At 42.3% G+C, this 22,482-nt stretch overlaps 1 protein-coding gene and 1 long non-coding RNA gene across 4 annotated transcripts; both read right to left on the bottom strand.

The window, feature by feature from the left end:
- Positions 1-7,484: 7,484 nt before the first annotated feature.
- Positions 7,485-20,909, bottom strand: trim46b (tripartite motif containing 46b). 3 transcript variants are annotated; one of them, XM_046418210.1, is made up of 12 exons: positions 20,547-20,904; positions 18,102-18,363; positions 17,618-17,807; positions 17,101-17,299; positions 16,781-16,927; positions 15,826-15,921; positions 13,880-14,133; positions 12,886-13,007; positions 12,349-12,687; positions 10,329-10,558; positions 9,944-10,011; positions 7,485-9,225 (listed from the first exon to the last, which is right to left on the bottom strand). In XM_046418210.1, exons 1-12 carry the CDS (start codon positions 20,625-20,627, stop codon positions 8,790-8,792), a joined length of 2,424 nt encoding a protein of 807 aa, XP_046274166.1. In that variant the 5' UTR covers positions 20,628-20,904; the 3' UTR covers positions 7,485-8,789. The 3 variants fall into 3 exon arrangements, 2 of the variants coding, with proteins under 2 accessions (XP_046274166.1, XP_046274167.1); XM_046418211.1 differs by lacking the exon at positions 20,547-20,904 and adding an exon at positions 19,742-20,047; XR_006845935.1 differs by lacking the exon at positions 7,485-9,225 and adding an exon at positions 11,266-11,330 and having other exon boundaries at positions 20,547-20,909.
- A 363-nt stretch (positions 20,910-21,272) lies between these two features.
- On the bottom strand, positions 21,273-22,482 carry LOC124074879. The gene is made up of 4 exons (XR_006845936.1): positions 22,353-22,482; positions 22,111-22,144; positions 21,833-21,990; positions 21,273-21,481 (listed from the first exon to the last, which is right to left on the bottom strand). It is a non-coding gene; the product is annotated as an uncharacterized LOC124074879 (long non-coding RNA).

Below are 22,482 nucleotides of genomic sequence, written 5' to 3'. Positions count from 1 at the left end.
ATATGGATTCAGGTTTGGCTGGATAATAATTGAGTAATATTGCAAGTGTGTGAAGCAAGAGCTGGAGAGGCCGACTGAAGGAGAGAGAGAGCATGTACGATCAGATGCTGTAGTCTAATGCTGTAACAATAGAGGTTTAAAAACAGGAACCCTCTGTTTCCTGAGCTGGAGACTGTAGCTGTGTGATGTGTTGTCATTGGATATGTGTGTAGATGTGTTCGGGGAAAAGGAAAGGGTGACTAAAGGTGTGTCACTATGTCCAGACTCCTTGGATATCACTGGCGGAGGAGCGAGAACTGATACTGATCAAGAAGAGAAGGGCCTGGCAGGACCAGCCGAAATCTTTCAAGCTCGGATTTTTGCTTTGAAATTTTGGTTGAGCCTGGCAGCTAAATGTCAGTGCAATCGGCAAACTATGAGGAGCGGTTAAAGTGGTGAGAAAACCCGTCAAAACTCTGAGACCTTGTCAAAATCTGTTTAAACAAGACCTTGCTGATGAAAAATGAAGCATAATTAATAAGCGGCCTCTGCTTCTGAAGATTTGACCAGTAGCAGAGCTCTTTTGAGTCATTTGGAGCAAGTCCAATTAAGGACATTTTTTTTCAGCTGCTCTTGGACTGAGAAAGCAGAAAAGTTAAGTTAAAGGCAATTATTGTGTCTGGAATAATGGTTTGAAACCTCAAGTGTTCTTCACCAGGCACAGTTAATAGATATAGATTTACTGTGGAACTCGACAGACAATATACCAGAACATTATTCTGCCACACAAAGAAATCCAACTAACAAAAGAAAAAAACTATTACAATTACAGTAAATATCAATACCATGAACAAATAGTCCAGAGTGCAATAATTAGGTTTTTGATTGCTCGACATGATGACAAGACAGCACAGGATGACATTTTGGCTGAGATTGCCAAAGCCTAATTAGAGTTATCCATCTTGTATAATTTCATATACAAGACATGCAGCTGGGTCTGCTGCTTTTACCACCTCAGAACCTGAGACTTCCATGTCTTTGCTTTCCCAAGTCAAATCTTTAGGTTAAATCTTAAATAAGTCAAGCCTCAAGTGTTGTTTTTTGTGATTCACTCTGATAGTCTCAAGATCAGTCTAGCGAGCTGTTCACGCTTCCACTCAAGGCACAGGTTGGTCTGGTCTCATTGAATGAAAGTGCTTCTCTTTTGTACTTCTATCCTCAAATGGCACTGGCCCTTCACACTTTACTTTTGTGCCTGTACAGAACATATTGAATGAATGAAGTTTGTGGGATAACTTTGCAAGTTTAATAAGAGACTCCTCAGACAGGTGGGGTGACCACCTATCAAAGAAGATGCATCAGGGCGGAGAGCCCCCGCGATACAGCTCATCAGGGGTCCCGAAATCAAAGCAGGGCTGCTGAACGTTTTGACATTGATAAGCAGAATGTTCATAAAATATCCTTGAGCCAAGATCATTTATGGACAGGGAGAGTCTGTATTAAATAGTGGAGATAATAGTTGTGAGAACCCTGCACCACTTAGGGCCTTCTTAATGAAGTCTTGGGCTACTCAAGCGGGTGTAAGGTCAGAGTGTGGTCAAGTGTGACCAGTCTGAACCATGTGAGAATAGCACTTGTCTTGCCCTCAGTGCCCCAAGTAAAGACACACACCTGTTTCAGCTGCTGCTGTGACGGCTGCGGTGATACGGCAGAGGAATGCACGCCCCCCTCTTCCTCCCTCTCCACACTCTCAGTGCTGTCCTAATGAATCTCATCACACGGCCTGTGTTTGTCCAACTAGTGCTTTGTTTGTTGACCTTTATAAGACGTCATTACTCATTATCTTCATAGGTTTTGTAATTTTGCCCCATAACACAACGCCCTCAACATCCATGGCCCACTATAAGTGTGTGTGTGTGTGTGCGTCTGATCAAATGCTTCTTGTCAGTGTAACAGCCATTAACAATGAACAACGGGCATAAGCCTGATGATGTCTCCCTCCTCCCTCTGTCTTTCCTCTCCTCTCACCCCAGAACACAATGTCCTTTAGCATTACCATTATTGACAGTGGAACTAATTGGCACATGGTTATGAAAGTTCCCCCTGGGCCATTTTAAATTGGACTGCACAGTTTCCTTCAACATCTGATAGGCGAGGCTGTTCACGAGACCTGAGGAGGTATCGATTATAAATGTATTAATGTGGGTCAGTGCTGTGTACTCAGCACGGGGGCAGATGATGTAGGGCTACACGTCTAGACTGGAATAAAATGACCACATCTTGCGTTCACGTAACGGACGGTAATGGGAGGATGAGGGGAATTTTGTCCTGTTGTTTTTTCTGCTCGCTGCATCGTTTTTCTTAGATAGATCTGTTGCGTGTAGTTCTCAGTTAGACATTGCTGCTGCATAGGTGAATTATATCTGATTGCTAGCTGTGTCCACCAGGAAAAAACATATCCATTGCTCTTTGCACATTGATTTTAGGGCAGACATTGCAAACTTTATCGACTCATTTCGCTGATGTAATGAAGGGGCTCTGGAGAAACTGGGGCATGCTGTAGACAGCCAAGCACGCCAACCTGAACATGATGTTACATACAAAAACTCATTAAATCACTGCCTGCATGCAAGATACTGCCTTTGGTCTCTTATTAGATAGACAGTGTCCTTTCTTGCTCCACCCAATTATGTCGGACGTTCAGGGCTGAGGTCATGTTGCTTTGTTTGATCAGAGACATCACGTGGCTTCAGTCATCTGAGGGCACATCGATATGCCATCCATCGACTCTACAGACTAATTACATTGCAGCTTGCATTTAAGCAAGCTACAGAGTTAAATTATTGTGCAGTATGTCACTTCCTAATCAATAACTGTCACTTGAAAGGTGCATCCACTTATTTATTTCACAATCACAGATCAATTTTAGAACCAAAATCAAACAACGGTACATTTGTCAATGCCATTGTGACTGTCACTGACTTTATGCTGAAAATGTAAAAGGTCAAGGATTCAAGGATTATGGATTTGTGGTGGGCAGTGGGTAATACTCTGAAAGCTGATTGTGGGTGTCTCAGGCAGGCGTGGCTGTCTGTCATTGTCCCTAAATGAAGTTGATTAGGTGAGACTGCTGCTCTGTGGTCCTGTCTATCTCCCGCTCTGGACGCTAGCCATATTGCCCTCCACCCCACCCTTCTCGATCCTCCCAAAGACTGCAACTGCTTGACCTCTCAGAAATCTGACCCAGAGGCTCCTTGCTGTTCCCCCAGGCACCTGCCAACCTTTCACCCTTTCACTGGGTGAGCATCTGGAAGGTGAGGAGGGACAGACGAGGAGGCCGGGACGGACTGTTGTGAAGTATTGACATGGTAACAGATAGGACTGCAGATCTATCAGACTTCAGAGAGGTGGCCTGACTGTTTTTCTCTGTTCACAGATCAAATACAAACTCCTTCTCTTGTGTCCCGTATTATGTGCATGTCTGTTGTTACATGTCTGTCTCTTTTTCTGTCTGTATTTCTTTCTTTTCCTCTGTCTGTCTTTTATTTCTGTACACACGGATCACACAGGCTATGATGTATGCACAGCTGCTTGACAGAGCCGTCCAGGAAACGTGTGGTTTACACATCCCCTGTTCACATACTGATTTGACTTGCCTTTCACTTTTCAGTGACTTGGAATTTTAACAGCGCAGGGGCTATTGAGGTGCGACTCAGCATGTTTGACCACGGTGAAAAACCACTCAGAAATACGCTGCGTCCTGACTGACTGACAGACTTGCTGAATGGATGTGTCACGTAATACATAAAGCTCAATCAAAACTCACAGTTTCTAACCACACGTGCAATGGTCCCACACCTGCTCACGCCATTTGTTACGAAGAATTTTGAACCATTAGTCTCGCTAAAATGCTATTCCACACTTCGGTTTTATGGAAACAATAATATCCGAGCCATTAAGTTACAGGCGGAGTGTAGGGACGTTTATCTGAAGTTACGCCAGCCTGAAAGTTACACCTGAGGGCCAAAAACAGCGCAATGCAGTTTGGTCCACTTCACATATGTGATCCAACAGATAGGCTTTTAATGGGTCAAACCAGCAATCTGTTACTTTAGGTTCATGATATTCTTGGGTTCAGACTGTAGTTCAGCCTGCAATAAGTATATGCCTTTTGAAGGCCAATGGAACAAGTTGTGAACGTTGACATCATCACCATCCAACTCCTGGCAAGAAAGCAAATAAATTGCATTTCCCAAAATGTCAAACTACTCCTGTAATGTTGTGTTAGCTGCACTCTGACCGTCCTGTTGTGCTCCACATGCAGGTTGATTTAAGCAATTATTTATATTTGATTTATGCAACTTCACAATCATTACATAACACTCATTCCATCACTAAACAGACAAAACATAGTTCAGTACACAAATCCAGAGCAGAGCATGCCGCTGGAGTGTAAACATTAAAGTGAATTAGCCCTGTCTTCTCTAACAATTGCAGTGCACTGGGTTACAGTATGTGGCCATATGGGGTCTGTCTAGCATTACTGTCACCCCTCATTTATTATAGTGAGGGAAGATGGCTCCACTATGCCCCTCAAATCCTCTTAGCCAACATTTAGCCGATTGATTTTTCCCCCCCTCTTCTTCTATTCAGATTATCAATGTGATAAAAGCAGGAAGTTGTATATTATTAATGCTATTCAGTCTCATGGGTAGATGGATGGATGAGAAAGAGAAACATAAATGTTTCAGCAGAGGCCACGTCTGGAAGAATGATATCAAGGCAACGTTATTGAATTTAAAGGCATAGCAAGCTGAGTAAAAGAAATGTACGGTGTGAATGTAGTTCAATCCCCTCGGCAAATAACCTGTTACGTATGGAGAGGGAGGGGGACGATCACTGAAATTAAGAGTCCTCACCTCTCGTGATTATAACGTAGCGCTTTGCGCTTATGAAGATTAATAATTAATCTACTCCTTCAATCAAATGGAAATCCCACGGCTGTTAAGCGTGCATAGCAGGTGACTGAAACTGAGTTTGCAAAGAAAGCATTATATTCATTTTTGTTGTTTTATTATTATTATTATTGTTATTATTTTAACACACTAAATTCCTCCTGCAGGCCTCCATCACAATAATGGTTTTGATTCAGCAGAATAGTTTTAAGCAGGTTCCCCCATAAACAGCTTATTCCACTCCAGGCTATAGAAACCACGAAGCAGGTTTTGCAAACAAGTCAGGTCTTTTGAACATGTGGTTTGGCTTCATATTGTTTAAGACAGTTGGGTTAGTGGATTCCAAAAGACCCTGTCCTATGTGTTCTCCAGATGGCACTGCACACTGTCTCTCCCAGATTGTATATGGCTCTGAGATCCTTCATAAGTTCAGCTGATTCCCTCCCCCTCAATCCTCTCCTTCTGAACTAAACTAAATGATGATCATGGAGATTATGTATTGGTAATTCCTGCCAGGTCTTTAAAAGAATGCCCATGCTGTGTGCTTAATACTCAGTGAAAGGATTATGCAGACCCCTACATGTGGTGTTGTGGCTGCATACCTCCAGTCAGACTAAACCCAATCTGTTACAGATTTGGACTAAAGAAGAGAAGGTGCAGTAAGCACAAGGGGGCTGGGTGGAGGGCTGGGTGGAGGGCTGTGCGGTGCTGTTTTCAAGCTTTACACTACATTCCACTTCTTCTATATCATGGGGGATCAGAGCTAAACCTCCCTTTGGAGGCAGTATTTTTATCTGTGTGTATTAGGACGTTAAAAAAGAATCTTGGCTTGTGTCAAGGCTGTGCGCTTTCATTTTTTTTTTTTCAATTCTTAAATTCTTAACTTTTCTCTTTTTTTTATCCGTTTTATTTTCCCTTTGTGGTTGAGGCAAACCCAAATCCCCCTACAGTTTCCCCTTGAATGTGGGTCCAATTAAACACACATGTGGATTTTCATATCGAAGCTCATAAAAGGTAAACTCCAGCGATTTACATTACATTTACATAAGGAATGCTAAGTACCTACACATGTGAGGTGTTAATGTCTCTATCAAAAGCAGATGGTCATCAACACATTATTCTCACCCAGGATGTTTCATTGAGCACGAATCTCATGGTCAGGGATAATTTTTGATATGTGTAAAATTCAATAGCTGTAACAGTCAGGAAAGCCCTCTTTGGAGGTAGTTGTCTTCTGTTTTATATTGTGATTAGCCAATATGTGGCACCCTTGCACTTCACAAAACTAAACCCATGTCATATTCAGTCTATCAAAGACTATATAGGGCTAAAGGAAAACCCTTTACTGCATGTGTGTAATTAATAGTTTGATTTACTGATTCCAGTACAGCCTGCCATATGCATAAATCCAAACATAAATATAAGGGACCATTTGGCAGTAAATGCTGTTCTGTGGAGCTCAAAACTTGGCATGAATTGTTAGTTTTATTCTGTGTTGGTTAGTAGTAAGTTATTGTCATAGCTATCAATGACCAGCCAAAGCGTGCCATTGCTTCTATGGCCATAGGTCAAGAGTAAATAAAAGAAATAGCTGTAAGCAAAACCAAAGCCTTTACTGTTAACTGGGCACATAATAACAGGATGCAGGTGATCCATCAAAGCAAATCTGTACTTTTGGGAGGCATGGAAAGTGATGCCAATTTTTCCACTTCCCAAATTTTAACATTTCAAAATGCAAAATGTTTGTCAGCATGCTATAACAAAGGACTGTTTGTATGGAAAATGGGTCCAATTATTCTACTCTCCAAATGAAAATATTCTGACTCTGACTCGGTGACTCCAATAGCTGCAGTGTGCTCAGAAGGCTCGCTGGTGTTCTGCTATGTCTTGCTGCACCCTAGTGGTGAAACGACGGTAAAGATTCATCTCCACAGTAAAACTGGCACCGTATATAGACAAAAGTATTCGGACAAACTCAGGTTGAATCCAGGTTGGGTACGAGGCTGAATTTAGGTTGGGTATGGGGCTGTTTTTCAGGATTTGGACTCGGCCCCTTACTTGCAGCGAAGGGAAATCTTAATGCTTCAGCATACCAAGACATTTTGGACAATGCTGTGCTTCCAACTTTGTGGCAACAGTTTGGGGAAAACCTTTTCTATTCCAGCATGACTGTGCCCCTGTGCACAAAGCAAAGCTCCATAAAGACATGGTTGGATGAGTTTGGTGTGGAAGAACTTGACTTGCCCACACAGAGTCCTGACCTCAACCCCATCCAACACCTTTGGGATAAACTGGAACGGAGATTGTGAGCCAGGCCTTTTGGTCCAACATCAGTGTCTGACCTCACAAATGCTCTACCGCATGAATGGGCAAAAAGTCCCACAGAAACAAAATCATGTGGAAAGACTTCCCAGAAGAGTGGAAGCTGTTAAACATGGGGGGAGGATCAAATCTACTCTCAACTCTATGCCGTTAGTTTTGTCTATATAGCTTAAGTGTATTAAAAACTGACACAAGAAGAAACCGACACAATAATAAAAGGAAACCAAATTTGTTATTGCAATTTAAACAATTAGCATTTATTCAGTGTTTATTTCCTTAATCCATTTTTCTTTTGCAAACATTCTGCCAGCAGGGGAAGTTTACATGAATTTAATCTGCTAATCATTTCATTAGCTTATTAACTTACAATCAAGCAAGGTTAAAAAAAAAAATTAAAACTAAAACAACTTTTTACCGTCAGCCGATGAATCAACGCTCTTATCAGTCAAACCACACACACAGGGAGGTAAACACACACACACACACAGACATTGAACTGAACTGTGGCAACTAGTGATTAACTGTGTAGAAGAGGTATAATTGGAGCTTCTAATTACAGTATTGCCTTGTTGTTCCTGTCTACCTCTAATTTACCACATTTACATCCCAAAAAAACAATAACTTTGGTTGGGATCATATTGGGTGAATGACTAGAAAGTGTTCATCAACAGCAAGGAAATCTGTGTTTAGTTTAGTCATAATTGCAATAAAATAATAAAGGCCTTTTTTTTTACTCACATGTTCATAACTCTAAAACATAAGCTAAAGCTTTTAACATTAAGGGCCTGAAATGACAGAGCAAAAGCTTCTACAGGGAGGACAACATTGTGTGCTGCTGTATCTACATTAGCTTTATAAATGTATGCAGTATAGTAGAGCTGCCACTAACAATTATCTTCATTATTAAATTATCTTCCCGTTATTTTCACAATCAATCAATCGATTAATCACTTAGTCTCTAAAATGTCAATAAATTATGAAAAAATCATCACAATTTCCCAGAGATCAAAGTGACATCTCCAAATTGCTTCTTTTGTCCAACCAACAGTCTAAAACCCAAAGACTTTTCATTTACTATCATAAATGACAAAGAAAAGCAGCAAATCTTAACATTTAATAAGCTGGAACCAGCAAATATTTCAGATTTTTGCTTTAAAAATTACTGAAACTGTTTATCAGTTATCAAAATTATTGGCTAGTTTTTTTTCAGTCGACTAATTGATTACTGGACTAATCGTGGCAGCTCTACAGTATAGCCTGGCTACAAGTGTAAGCATCAAATATATAATTACATATCAAGTGCTGGATATACCAGACACTACTTAAGCAATAATTCTTGCAAAACTGCTTATAACAAAAATGTAAAAAACTTAATCACATTGCATATTTGTTGCTATAGAAACATTTTTCTTATACAAAGAAAAGTAAATACAAAACAAAATCGCTGAGAAGTCTAACTTTTCGCTCTAGCTGAGTAAATACTTCACAATTACCAGTTACATTCCAATATACCACATGAGCTCAGATCAGCTGTCAGTTGCTATTTAAATTAGAGACACGGGTTTGGATGGTTACCCTTCGGACCGGAGTCTGATCTGCATTGCGATTGGCTACCAGCTCCTGCAGCTGCAGTGCCCCTCCACCAATGAAACAGAAAGCCGGACACACAGGGCCAGAGCAATCCACATGACCTTCCCACAAAGGTCGCAGAGAGTGGGCATCATAGAAGGTGACGCGACCCTTCTCAAAGTCCAGGCACACACCGAGCCGGGGCGGCAGCGGGTAGGTGAGGCCTGTGGACGGGCCGTTGCTGATGGGGTCTCGGATACCGTTCCCATGGTTACTGTGGTGGTGGTAGCTATGCTGGGGCAGGTAGATCTTACCCATCCCCATGGTGAGGAAGCAGAATGGTGGAGAGGAGTCGAGGGCATCCTCTGCCCCGCTGTCGTGACCACTGTCTGGGTCATACCTGGAGAGAGAGAGAGAGAGAGAGAGAGAGAGAGAGAGAGAGAGAGCCTTTTCATAAAAATAGCTCTCTATTATTACTATCTATTATTACATACAGTGACAGAACAATTCAAATCCTTTACTTAAGTAAAATTACTTGTACAACAATGAAAAAATATAGCACAAGGCCTGCATTCAAAATATCAAAAGTAAAAGTACTCATTCTGCAAACAAAACAAAATAACTCTGTGAATAGTGTGTAAGCTCCATTCTACTGCTGTAGCTGGTCAAAGTGGAGCTATTTTTAACTACTTTATACAGTATAGTAGTCCAGTGGTTCCCAACATGGAGGTCAGGTCCCCTTTAAATATGTCCTCGCTTTTTTTCACTTTGAGTGAGATCTCTGAGTCCAAAGTACTTAGTACTTTAAATGACTATGTACAAATATTTAGTGTAAAAGTGAAACTGTGGTGAAACAGAAACCCTACAGCACTGACATCTGAAATGTGAAGTGAAAAAGTGGCTTGGAAAACACTGGAATTTCTGGTGTTTTTTAATGCTAAATCATAACATTAAAAGTGACAAGTAGCTGGACCTCTAAAATAAATGTAATGATGTAAAAAGTAGAATATTTCCCTGTAAAATGTAGTGCACAATTATAAATGCCCAAGTAAAAATTGTACTTAAGCACAGTGGTTGAGTAAATGCACTAATGCACTAATAATACTACTTTGTCTCACCGGGGACTGGCCATGTCTTGTGGAAGGTGAAACCACTCCTGCAGTTTGGATTCCAGACCAACTCCCACCTGTGGGTAGGGTTCAGTTAGAATAAGGTGATGTTATGTAACTCTGTGTACCAATCAACATTTTACAAGTGTGAATGAAAATGTCAGGACAGTTGAGTTGCCTGTTATGTTTCCAACTGGGTTAACTGATAAAAACACACCCACACAATCCTGATGAACCAGATCAGCTTCTGAGGTTTTGAGTGCGAAATTCACAGACTGACAGATTTTTGACTTTTGAATGTTAGAGTGATCTTGATGTTCCACATACTGAACAGTATGCACTAATTGTGTTCAGCACACTAAATATATAGAAAATACTGCTAGAATTATGTTACCTTCACTAGGTAAGATCCAGGTTCCACTGAGCATGCCCAGTAGTGGCGTCCTTGTGTGATAGCCACATCCCCCACCAGGAGATCTGAGGTCAGGTGACAGGAAGTGAGGGCGTGGTCAGCGGCCTGCAGCAAAGAGAGACCAGGGACACTGCGAGCACCTCGCTGCTCTTTACTGACCACCAGCCGGTCCGCATGGAGACCCCAGCGAGAGTCCAGATAGAAGTTGAGCACTGGGGGAGTTGGGAGGGGGGGCAGCAGAGAAAAGGAAGGGTAACGGAGGGGAGAAGAGGTAACATGAGGGTAGAGGGAAGACGAAGTGACAGGTGCGTTCAAAAACGAGATACAGGGGTTTTAGGAGGCAACAGGGGTAAAGTTACAGATTTACAGTTCATGTAACAGCACAGAAAAGAGAAATGCGGAGAATACAAAGCAACTGAGAGGAGAGACTGCGGGGCCAGAGAGAAGGCATGCACCTCCTCCCACCAGCACTGGAAGAGAAAAGGACACTGATATATAAAGTGATGATTCAGGGAGCAAAATACAGGAAGGTATCACAAATAAGCTCTGGCTGGGGGGGGGGTGCAGGTTTTACCAAAGGAAGCACATTTTACAGAGGGAACATACACATTAGCCAGAAGGGAGAAACAGCCTTCAGGGACACGAGGAATTCACCAATCACTCAACTCGACCATCAAAAAGCCCTGGATCTGAATCCGATCCATGTTGTTAAGCCTCACGTCTTAACAAACCGCAAACCTCATCAGGGTTCGGACAGACCTCGTTATAGAGTGGGAGGCAGAGGGGTGAGTGGGTGTCAGGATGGGGAGAGGAAGAACAGAGGATGCATGGGATGACCACAAAGAAGAAAGAGGAGAGGAGATAATTATGTTATATGGGGTGAAGGAGGGTGGCCGAGAGATATGAGTGCACTTCTTACGTTCTGTAGGAGGCATGTAGGTTGGCAGCGTGGAAGTAACACTGAAGAGGATGACAAGGGCAAAGCTGTGAAATGGAGATAATACACGAGAGAAGGATGAGGAAATAAAGAGAAAGAAAAGTGAGAATGGGTTGAAAGAAGAGAAAGTCGTGGGGGGAAATTGGAAGAAGATGGGAATGGACAGAAAGGAAAAGAATGAATTATTAACTGCTCACTGTGGTAACCACCCTAATGCTTTAACTGTGCCTGATAAATAACAGTAGGTGCTAGGAGATGAACGGATGACATCAACTGCAGCTTGCTGCGGGGATTTAATGAGATTTTTTTGTAGCCGTCACACACTTTGCTCTGATTTAAGTGGCAGTAAGTCATTAACCAAAAATAGTCGAAATGCTCTTGCATGGCTGATTGGAAGAAACAAAAAGAAAGAGAAAGACACTTTCTGCAGGTGACGGATGATCCTTCTGACTTTCTGTTCTTTAGCACAGAATACCTTAAAAGCAAATTCTGCTATTTTTAAACATGAGGCTTGTGTTTACATATTTTGGTGTGTAAATGATTCATACTTACCAAAAGTTTTGAAATTGGTGCAGTAGGTCACCTTGCACAGCTGCAAAAGGCTGCAATCTTTTGGGGCAAATCAACTAAAAGTGCTGTTTTTTTGCCACTCAGAGGCTGACATTGTTTTTCTATGGAAAGGATCCCTACAGAGACAGACCTTTTTATTAAAATGTAAAATCTTTTTTGTTTAACCAGTAACTGAAATCTGGCGAGAGGTCAGTTATTACACCGCAGCTATTGCAGCCATAATGTAGCCGCTGACTGAGGCTACCTACTGAATTTCAAAATAGTGGATAAGTAGTCGTTTATAGACCAAAACACGTTAACATAGAGCCTGGGTTTAAAAATACCAGAATTCCCATTTGAAAAATAATCTCACTTTACTACTGATTTGGTGTAATTTTCATAGTTTGGGCATCTTTCCTGATAGTAAAAACACGAAACCACAATGTTAAAGTCACTGCAGAAATGTGAAATGTGGCCTGTTGTCTGTTAACTTGAAAGGTGTGTGTGTTCGCTCACCTGGTGCGGGCGGAGTGTGCAGGTACACTTCCTCACTGTACTCCCCATAGCCCGCCTTGTTGCAGCCCCTCACCCGCAGCACATACACGCTGTCCATCTCCAACCTGTCAATCACAGCACTGCTCCCGGTCACTTCATCCATTCGCTGCCAGCCCCAGCGGGCGGCGGCCAGTCCTCCTCTGATCCCGCCTCTAGACGCTCCCCCCGGTACCACACCCCGACGGCGATACTCAACGGAGAAGTGCCAGGCAGGTGCAGAGTCCTGAGGCAGTCTCCAACACAGGAAGAGCTGGTCATAGGCCAGGGTCCGCTGGGTATCAATCACTGGGGCCAGGGGAGCTGTGACCAAAATGGTTTTAATGTGTATACCATCTATTTATATATTATATGTTTTTCATCTCTTAGACAGCATGAACAAGATAAGAAAGTCATCAAAAAGCCCCTGTCTTCATCTCCTTCTCCTTTTCACTCCCCATACTTCATAATCATGTTCCCTCTTCCCCCACCTCCAGTCCTCTCGTTCACTCCCCCTCTCACCCTGGATGAAGTTCAACTCTGTCAGGAGTTTGAGTTCTTTGGAGACGTCCAGCTGGAAGTGTCTGAAGGATGGGTCAGCAGCCAGAGTGAAATGTTGCAGGTTCTCAATCGCTTTGCTCAGCCTGGTGCAGTGACAAACAGGGAAACCAGAGTTAGAGAAATAAAGGAGGAAGACAGACTGATGAGGACGCAGCCGTGTGTGATGACTTTTAAAAGATAAGGCTGGCGCCATTCTGCGTTTTTCTTGACGTCAACCAGTTCCATGAAAGAATCAGAGCCCGTAATATATTGGTCTGTCAATGCTTTCCACACCGTGTCTGCATCATCCAGCTCCAAGCCCATTCATTTATACTCAGGATAGGTTACAGAAATATTGCTTTAACTGTGAAAATGCAAAAGTACACTGTAGAGACCGTGTTTATTGTGATGAAGGAACCTGTCAGTCCCTGTGACGGTTCATCAAGGGTGAGAAGGGGTGTGGCTCACTGACATGTTTGGCATTGTTTTCAATAGTTTTTGGAGTGGAGCTCACTGTCTGGCACAGACAAAGGGAGTGACAAAAAGCTCACACAGATAACACGTCAGTAGGATCCATTCAGTGCTGCTTTTGCCTTTTGTATTTGTTGACAATAAGAAAAATATAGAACATTATCATTTAGGCTTGTGTTTTTTTGTGATTTGGTAAAAATAATTAATCAGACAAGAGAATGAACATAAAAGATACTAAGGTCCTTTTTCACACAGATCCACTCTTATGTACAATTAAGCTCTGCTTTGCCCGACGTAGCGGACTTTTAGCTGTTATGAACAATTCGGGGATGAACGTGGAACAGCAGCTAACTGACTAACTTTCCTATTTCAAGCTTGTTTGTTTTGCATAGAAACTTACGATGTGAGAAAGAACCTGTTGTGAGAATGAACAGAAAGACAGGACAAAGGTGAGATCTGTTCACTCAGAACAGAGATCAATGCCAAAGATAAACAAATGGAAAACCTGTTATGAGTTTGACGAGCAGCCTGCACAAAGCAGGGCTGGTCTGTCTCTTTGAGAAGCTCCTGGGTGAACGCCATGAGCCCTGCATGTTCCATCAAACTCCGTCTCTCCGCTACTTGAGCAGCCAACGCCTCGCCTCGTTCCTGCCGCGCCGCCTCCAGGGCCTGCGTGAGTGACGCGTGGCGCTCAGCCAGAGCAGCCGTCAGATCCCTGATGCTCTGAGCCAGCTGCTCTCTGGCAGATACACTGTTTACCTTGTGGTGAATAACACAGAGAAATAAGTTTAAGCGTTTGGAAAGGCCCAGCTGATGCTCGTTGATAACACCTTCATGTTAGATTGATTCACAAGGGTGTTTGTTTTTTTGGTTTTTTTTAGAAACCTTTTTACCACAACAATCAAAGTACACAAAAACTGACTCCAACAATGAAAAGAAATTCCAAACAAAAATGATATAATGGACAGATTGCTGATGTGCCCTTTATAACATTAGGATTAGTCATCATTTCTTCATCTGCACCGACTTGTACCTTCATAACCACGTCTAACTACACAGTCATCTGTGATATAAAACAGACTTGTTTCTGCACAAACAGACAGGTCTGTGTGAAAAGCAATTAAAGCTAATTAAAGTTAGATGATTAAATTTTAAACTGTTTGAATTGGGTATGAAATTAATTAAGTATGGATTCCAAGTAATTATTATCAGTACACCCTAAGAAACTAAAGATAAAACAGCTGAATGAAGAACAGAGTCGGTTTGATCACACATGAAATCTGCAGTTGCTGCACAAACAAAGAAAAATATTCAGCGTCCAAACCACTAATAACCTGTAACTGGTTGAAACTGGCGCTGTGTTTCATTTATACCTGTCCTTTTTTTCAGTTTATAGTACTGTCTTTTTATAACCACCACATTTGTCTAAACTATCGATACTTTAATACTTTTTCAACACCACGTTTAAAACTATGCACTATATGGACAAAAGATGTTGGACCAAAAGGTCTGGCTCACAATCTCTGTTACAGTTCATCCCAAAGGTGTTGGATGGGGTTGAGGTCAGGACTCCGTGGGGATCAGTCAAGTTCTTCCACTCCAAACTCATCCAACCATGTCTTTATAGACTTTGCTTTGTGCACAGGGGCACAGTCATGCTGGAATAGAAAAGGGCCTTCAACAAACTGTTGCCACAAAGTTGGAAGCATAGCATTGTCCAAAATGTCTTGGTATGCTGAAGCATAGCAGATTTTCCTTCACTGGAGCCGAGCCCAACCCCTGAAAAACAGCTCTGTCCCAATACTTTTGTCCATATAGTGTACTGTATTGTAGAGTACTTGTGTTGAAGTTTAAAATTCTAATATTGTGACAATATTAATGACCACCAGGGAAAACCTGACACCAACAGTAACACTTCTGATGATGTCGTTCCCTAAGTCAGTGACATTTTATGTTTGTTCATGCTTCCCAGGTTAGCATCTATAAGCATCTAATAAATTATTTCTATCACACAATAATGACATTGTAAACAACGTAAGGACATTATCTTTATTATTGTCAACAATAACCAGGCTCTAACTCCTCCCAAAACATCACAAAGTTGTAATTATGTACAGTATTTTTTCATATGTTATATAAGTATTAAGTATGTGTTTAATTATGTAATTTATTTATTAATACTTATCGACAGCTGATGAAGGTGGTGAGAAGAAGCTGAAAGCTCCAGGAGGAATTTAGTGCTTGTCTTCATGAGTTTTGAAAATGCTTATAAAACAGTATTAGATTTGTAAAAACAATTAATGAAAGAATTTATGATGAACTGTGCAGGTTTGTCTTCTGTGTGGTCATGTATCAAGCTGGTAAAACAAAAAATCCATTGTCTTTATGATACTTAGCTGCTAACTGGTGTTAATTCAGCAACGTTTTTTGTCTGCTCAGAGTGTTAATCACCTCAGTCTGAGTGATGGAACTCTCCAGCTGGGTAATCTGAGCCAGAACTGTGTCCTGGTTGGACAGAATGTAGTTCATCTCCTTCGTAATCTTCTCCTGTCAAACAAACACCAAAAGAGAGAGAGAGATGAACATTATTGATCATGTCATATTGTCATGGCAGCTCACACGAACAGAACAGAGTGCAAAAAGCAAAGGTGTGCAAAACTGTTTCAAAAATAAAAAGAGTTATAAATTAAATTAACAGTTTTAAAGCACAACAAACACACACCACGCGGCTTAACTGTTACACACCAGTGCTGTTCTGTACTACTGTAAGCTGCACATCACATGTCTCTGACATATTGAAAGATGCTTTTTAACAACATGCACTGCAAATAAATAATGTACTGCATCACTACATACACTACATAAATGTATCAAATTTCATTCACTTAATAATAAGAGGAGCAAACACTGAGGATGGATACTTTTTAAATAAACATATTCCTTTACAAATATAAAAATATAATTTGAAATAATGTAAACATAGTTATGTACAATAAACAGTAAAGGATTTAGTGGCATGTAGCTGAGATGTTGCAGATATCGACCACCTGAACGCCCCTCGTCTGTTCTGGGCTGCTGCAGAAACAGCAGTGCAACATGGCAAACTCTGTGAAGCTCCCTCTATAGAAATAAAAGGCTAAGGTAGCAAAAACACAATGATTCTCAGTTTCAGGTGATTGCATGCAAATGAAAACATGAATCTGAATATCTTATTCCATTTCTGCCCCTAAGTCCCTCTAAATCCTACACAGTGTACCTTTAAAATACATATAAAAAGTATGTTTGAAAACAGAAGCTTCCGCACCTTCCATTTGAGCACGAAGTTAAATAAATGCGTTTATGTTTTTCAGAACTATCATATTTTCTAAAGCTTTCATTTTGCAGGATGTCAGATCCAGATTTGTACCTTCAGGGCTTGGTATGCATGGGCCACAGGCAGGATTTTGTGTCCGGTGTGGACGCGGCGCAGTTTGCAGAGAGGGCAGAGCAGTCTCTGACAGGACCTACAATAGAACTGTAGTTTCTCCTGGTCATGCTCCGGACAGGTCAGAACCTGAGGACGAGAGCCAGATGAAACATAAACTTATTTCTCTGATGCACAGGGAGTGCCACAGGGTCAGTCTTTTGTTCAGGGAAGCAAAGGAAACTCTTTATTCATCAAAGGTATGAAAATGAAGTCAATGACCTAATTTTATCAAATATGAACATCAACAGTAAGTGTCTTACCTTTGGTCTGAAGTTGAGCGTAGGCTGGATATGTTCATGCTGTGCCCGTGGTGTCCCCCATGGGTGATACAGCTTGAAACACTCATTACAGAAATTGGCCCTGCAGTCAGCGCAGCCCTTAGTGGCCTCCAGAGCTTGAGGAGGCTTACAGAACTGGCACATCACAGCCACACTGCCCAGACTCACTGTGTGTCTGTACCTGGTGGTGATGTGAGGGAAGGGCACCAAGGGATATGAAGAATTAGAAAGACAGCTTTAGTTTACAAGTTTTTATCAAGAGCAGTCAAAAACATAAAACAAGTATGGACATGAGCACGCAGTCAGGCATGGTAGCTGTGTTGCAGTGCACACTCTGCAGAATTCAACAGCTCAGCTGCCGCTCAGTAATTACAATCACTGGACATTTGGCCCCAAAAAGCAGAAGCATTGAAGGACAGTATCACTGTGTGAATATCTTTGCAATTTTTTCAATTATATTGGTTGTGGTGTTTGTGCATGCTGTATATGTGACACCCACCTCTCCACTATACGTTCCAAGGTGAGGTTTCGCAGACAGTCAGCAAGGCCCTTCTCTCCCAGCTCCACATCTCGACCACAGGGGACACAGGGGAACATCATGACCAGGGGCGGGGCCTCCTTACGCCGTCGCCCCGGATACGTCCCATGTCCTGGAGACCGGGGCATGGACGGCGAAGGTGGGTGGGGACCTAAAACCAAGAAGAAAAGCCAGAAGGAGACATAAAATTATTGGAGAGGATCTCCTATTTCCAGCATAAATATTACAAACTGATCATGGTCTGACAGTGAAATCAAAGGAAGGGTTTAACTTAGATGTAATCCAGTGGTTTCTGTTTCCCTTTTACTGCATGTCAAAATGCAGTCCACAGCACTCAAACTAAAAAAAACTCTGCGTGATCTTAAAAGAAAAACTTTTTATCCTCAGAATACAGAGATAATATCTTCTCTACCCATCAGATTAAATATGAAGAAGTATTCCAAACCTGCACGCAGCAGGCGGTCGATTGGTCGCTGCTCAGTTTTAGGTGTCGGCCTGCGGGCCTGGCGGGGCGAGCGAGTGTTAGGTGTGGAGGCTGGGGAGTTCGGCTCCGGTGGAAGATCTGGAAGTGGGTAGCCGCTCGCGACTAAGACCTCCGAGGCACACATGAGACAGACGCTGTGCTGGCATGGCAGGACCACAGGCTGTTTGACTATGTCCTTACAAACAGGGCAATGCAGCTCGCACTCCAGGCTCTTCATGTTAGACTGTCGGAGGCAAAGACGGGAAGGGTTATTATTTCACCTTTCTTGCAGAAAAAATGGGTTCCCAAACAGATGTTTTTTTTGTATTATTACAGATAGGAAAAATGTGCACAACCAGCCTTTGAAGGGATTAAAGAAACATGGCTATGAATCTGACCAGGTACTCAAAATCAGTTTGCTGTACATTACAGGTTTTTATTATGGGAGCTATGGACACATGGACAATGTGAAGAGCTGGCTTAGACAGGCAACACGGGCCACCATCCATGTTAAATATGGATAAAGACCAGGCATTAATTATTCAACCCCTTCACAGAGTGCGTCCCTTATATATCAGCCCTGCATATGAACATAATATGCTCTTTAGTTGCTGTTTTAACAGTGAGATGGTCCGCTATTTTCTGAATTTATGACATATGATGTATTTCTTTATAGGTATGTCCCTATTCCCTTGGGGATGAATAAAGCGTATATCTATCTGTCTATCCATCTGTCTATCTATCTATCTATCTTCCATCCTGAGGAGTACATAATGAGCCATGGTACAGTAGGGAACAGGACATACTAGTGCAGAGACACAGTGGCTTACACATCTAAATCATTTTCACTACATAGACTCCACAGATTAGTAGACTTCTTTGTATTTGCTACCTTCAGTCTATGCAACCACAGTGGTCAGCGCAGGGGATGAGGGCATGAAGAGCTGCACCTCTGTTACTGTGCCATGGTCCTGCTCAAGGACACGGATCTGACGGAAAAGGACACACTGGCTACTGCAGAAACCTGTGTGACTGACCTAAATGACTGACATTGCTGCATGGGGATTTTGTCACCGTGATGTGATGTGATGTGATGTGATGTGATGCAGCATCGCCATTTAAACCACTGATTCAAGGCTACTGGGTGCAGAATGAGTGAGGATAATACACATAATATACATCATACAGTAAATTCCTACACATGTCCACACAAGTCACACAACACGTTCCACTGCTACAGTTTATATACACATTTATATATATAATCAAAGAGAACAATACGACTGTAGACACGTTTCCCAGATGAGACAGAAGTAGGCCTTGGCTGCAGCGAAAAAAGACCACGAGAAGCTTTACACCGGAATAACGGGATTAATCAGAATAACCTACTTTCTCTCTCAGGTCACCTCAGTCTCTCTGTGCCGGCCTGCCTAGATGAGGAGTCCTCTACGAATTTAACTAAGCTTTTCATGCATTTTTTCTTTTGCGGTTCTGGCTGGCTCAAATACATCTCGTCAGATTGCAGGCCGGTCGCATCCATCTCAACAGAACAGTGCGCACTGCTAAAGCTGAGGTCGGCGCGGTGAAGGCGTAAAACCGGCGCTGCGACAGCGCATCCTTACCTTCACCTGCCATCTAGGCGCCATAGCAGCCTACGTGTAGATTTCCAACCTCAAGACAGCGCTGTCTCCCGGAAAGAGGGGAGGGGTTTGAGGCGTTGCATCGCGAGCAGTGAGCCCCCCGCGCCGGTAAGATGGGGTCTGCAGGAAAGGAGTGCGGTGGCTGATACGACAGCATCGAAAGCTGATTTTTCCCGTTTTCAAACATATGTGCACGCGTCGAGACCTCCAGACCTCTCGTCAGTCCGCCATGCTCTCCCTCCAAGTTACTCATAGCCCGTGTTTTAACCCTTTAACGGCGGATGCTAAAAGCAGCACGCACACACAGTTTTTCAGCCTTGCCTCAGCAGCAGCCGAAGGTCCTGCATCTCGTCTCCATGGAAACGACCATCCCGTGAGCCCAAAAAAGAAACGTGTCATTTATTTCTGCACCCACCACATTGTTTGGTCAACGTGTAAAATCGGAGCAAGAACAGATTTTGTTTCCAATTCAGCTCCAGTGTGAGACATTTTAGGACCTCCATTGGCATCGAGGAATGATGATGGAGTCTATTGATTTTCCACAGCAAGGATTGAGGATAGACGATATTTTATCTGCTATGAGCAGTTTGTTTTATTTTAAATAAATGAAGATATATGAAGACCTGGTTTACGGAAATAGTCCGGTGTGGAGACGTGCCATCTAAGCCCTTAACTCGGTGGAAAAAAAATAACATGCAGCCTGTAGGCTAGTGGTTATGAAAATTTCTAAATAAAAATAACCTAATTTGCTCATACATACAGCGACAGCAGACTCAAACATACTCACACTGAAACGAACCAGTGCCTCCATCGTTGATGTGGCTGTTTTGAAATCCGTCTCTGCCATTTTAAGGACCTCCTGCATCATCTGGAGATAAATCGCGATGTATCCAGGCCATACTCCATATGGTACATATTTCTTTTTTCTTAAAAAAAAAAAAAAAACCTTGAAATTCTGCAACCTTTTAGAAAAAAAAATCTCAAATTCTGCAACGGTTGATGATCTTTCCAAAGAGCAATCTGGATATTTTTACGCGCGTAGCATCACCTTCTGAGCATATATATTTTTATATCCATAAAAAAAGAAAATTGAAGGCACCGTTTTCTAAATTAGTTGCTAACGTCAGTCTACACTAACAGATGCCTGTGGCTTTTATTCCTCACCCAGACGTCCCGCCCCCCACCCTTCCCATCCCGCACCGGATGCCTTCGTATGATGTGGCACGCAGCAGGGTGAAAGCTCGGTGACACGAGAGGAGGGAGAAACGCTCCGAATCCTGTAAAGTGGATCAAATGTGGACCCTAAATCAAGCCGTATTAGTCTCCCTCCACCCGTTGTTCAACCCGTCGACACCAGCCTGACTGTCGACGCGCTTCTCCCTTCTCCATCTGCTCCACCGCCCCCAACAAACACCCTCCCTGGATATTTGGTCGATGGTCTTTGATACCACACAAAAAAACAAGATCGGTTTCATCCACAAACCATATTGAAAATAAATAAATCCACACAGGCCACATTGTAATATTTTTATTTTCCATCGATAGTGCTTTTATACATGCAGTACAGATCTATGCCTTTTAAGAGGCATTTTTGGCGGCCTCTTGGAGGACATCATAGCTAGCGCAGGCATATGTGGCGACCATCAAGGCAAACTCCTTGAACTCCACAGAGCCATCCTGATTTACGTCCACTGCGTTGAAAACATCCTCTCCGTTGGATTCCTACATGGAGGAAATACAAACATGAGTACATGTGGTTGTTGAAAGAGCACTCTGTGTGTGTGTGTGTGTGTGTTTTTTTTAAGTCCTTTCAGTATCAGGAGAAATTAAACAAATAAGCGGTTTCAACTGTTGCTCCTGCAACATGCCAAAATATTTATTCATTGACCACATGTTTTAGTGCACCATGCTTTGCAGAATGCTCCCACTAAACATGTGTCTGTATCATGCCTTGCACCTTGCTTAAGTATTTTATCAGCCATATCTTTGAACCAGTGGCACCATGACAAACCCATCTGTTATTGTAGTCGCTTGCAATGATGTGGTGATGAAGAGTACAATGATTCTCCTTACCCCACCAAAATGAGGCAGCTCCTGCTTCAGTAAACTCAAAAACTGTTGTTTGGACAGTTTTCCATCTTGACCTTTATTCATCTCAAAGGCACCAAACATGGCAGCCACAGATATTTCCAAAGCAGTAAATTCCATTTCAAATTTTAGAGTGTAGAGATCTAGACAGAGAATACTAACATCAGTAACAATAACAACAAAGGAAGAAGGGGGACAGCAGGAATGCAGAATAAGTGAACTGAACTGAAGCTCTGGATCTTAGCATTTAGATTTTGACACACCTGGACACAGGTATGGTTGGCTCCCAGATGCTGTCTGTAATCAGAAACCATGCAGTTAAAGGTTTTTGTCAAAAGCCTGCTGGCAGCAGTTTAACATAGTCTGCAATATTTTTTTCAAATGTTGCACTTTGAGTTCAAGTCCAATCAATTTTATCACAGAAAACCAGGCATAAAATTTTCTGAAAAACCCAAACTAAAGCCTGTACATTAAGTATACTAATTTTGCTCCCTCATGGTCCTACCTGGATTCGAAGGATGAGTCCACACAGTGAGGCAAAGGCAGTGAGAGGGCTTAAATAAAGGATCGCACTGAAGACACTCCCTGGCTCTGCCGCACCCTAGTGCTTGAGATACCTTACCTATCATCGTTTG

The sequence above is a fragment of the Scatophagus argus genome, chromosome 17 (assembly GCF_020382885.2).
Source record: "Scatophagus argus isolate fScaArg1 chromosome 17, fScaArg1.pri, whole genome shotgun sequence".
NCBI lineage: Eukaryota > Metazoa > Chordata > Actinopteri > Scatophagidae > Scatophagus > Scatophagus argus.
The sequence above is the reverse complement of the archived record's forward strand: the minus strand, read 5'-3'. Positions and strand labels throughout refer to the sequence as shown.

What these genes read in the sequence shown, in the direction of transcription:
- trim46b (XM_046418210.1), bottom strand. Translation starts at nt 20,627, where the DNA reads ATGATGCAGGAGGTCCTTAAAATGGCAGAGACGGATTTCAAAACAGCC. An exon ending in CGCTCAACTTCAGACCAAAG is followed by an intron (nt 16,928 to 17,100) that starts GTAAGACACTTA and finishes TCTCGTCCTCAG; the next exon opens with GTTCTGACCTGTCCGGAGCA. An exon ending in CAAGACATGGCCAGTCCCCG is followed by an intron (nt 9,226 to 9,943) that starts GTGAGACAAAGT and finishes CTCTCTCTCCAG; the next exon opens with GTATGACCCAGACAGTGGTC.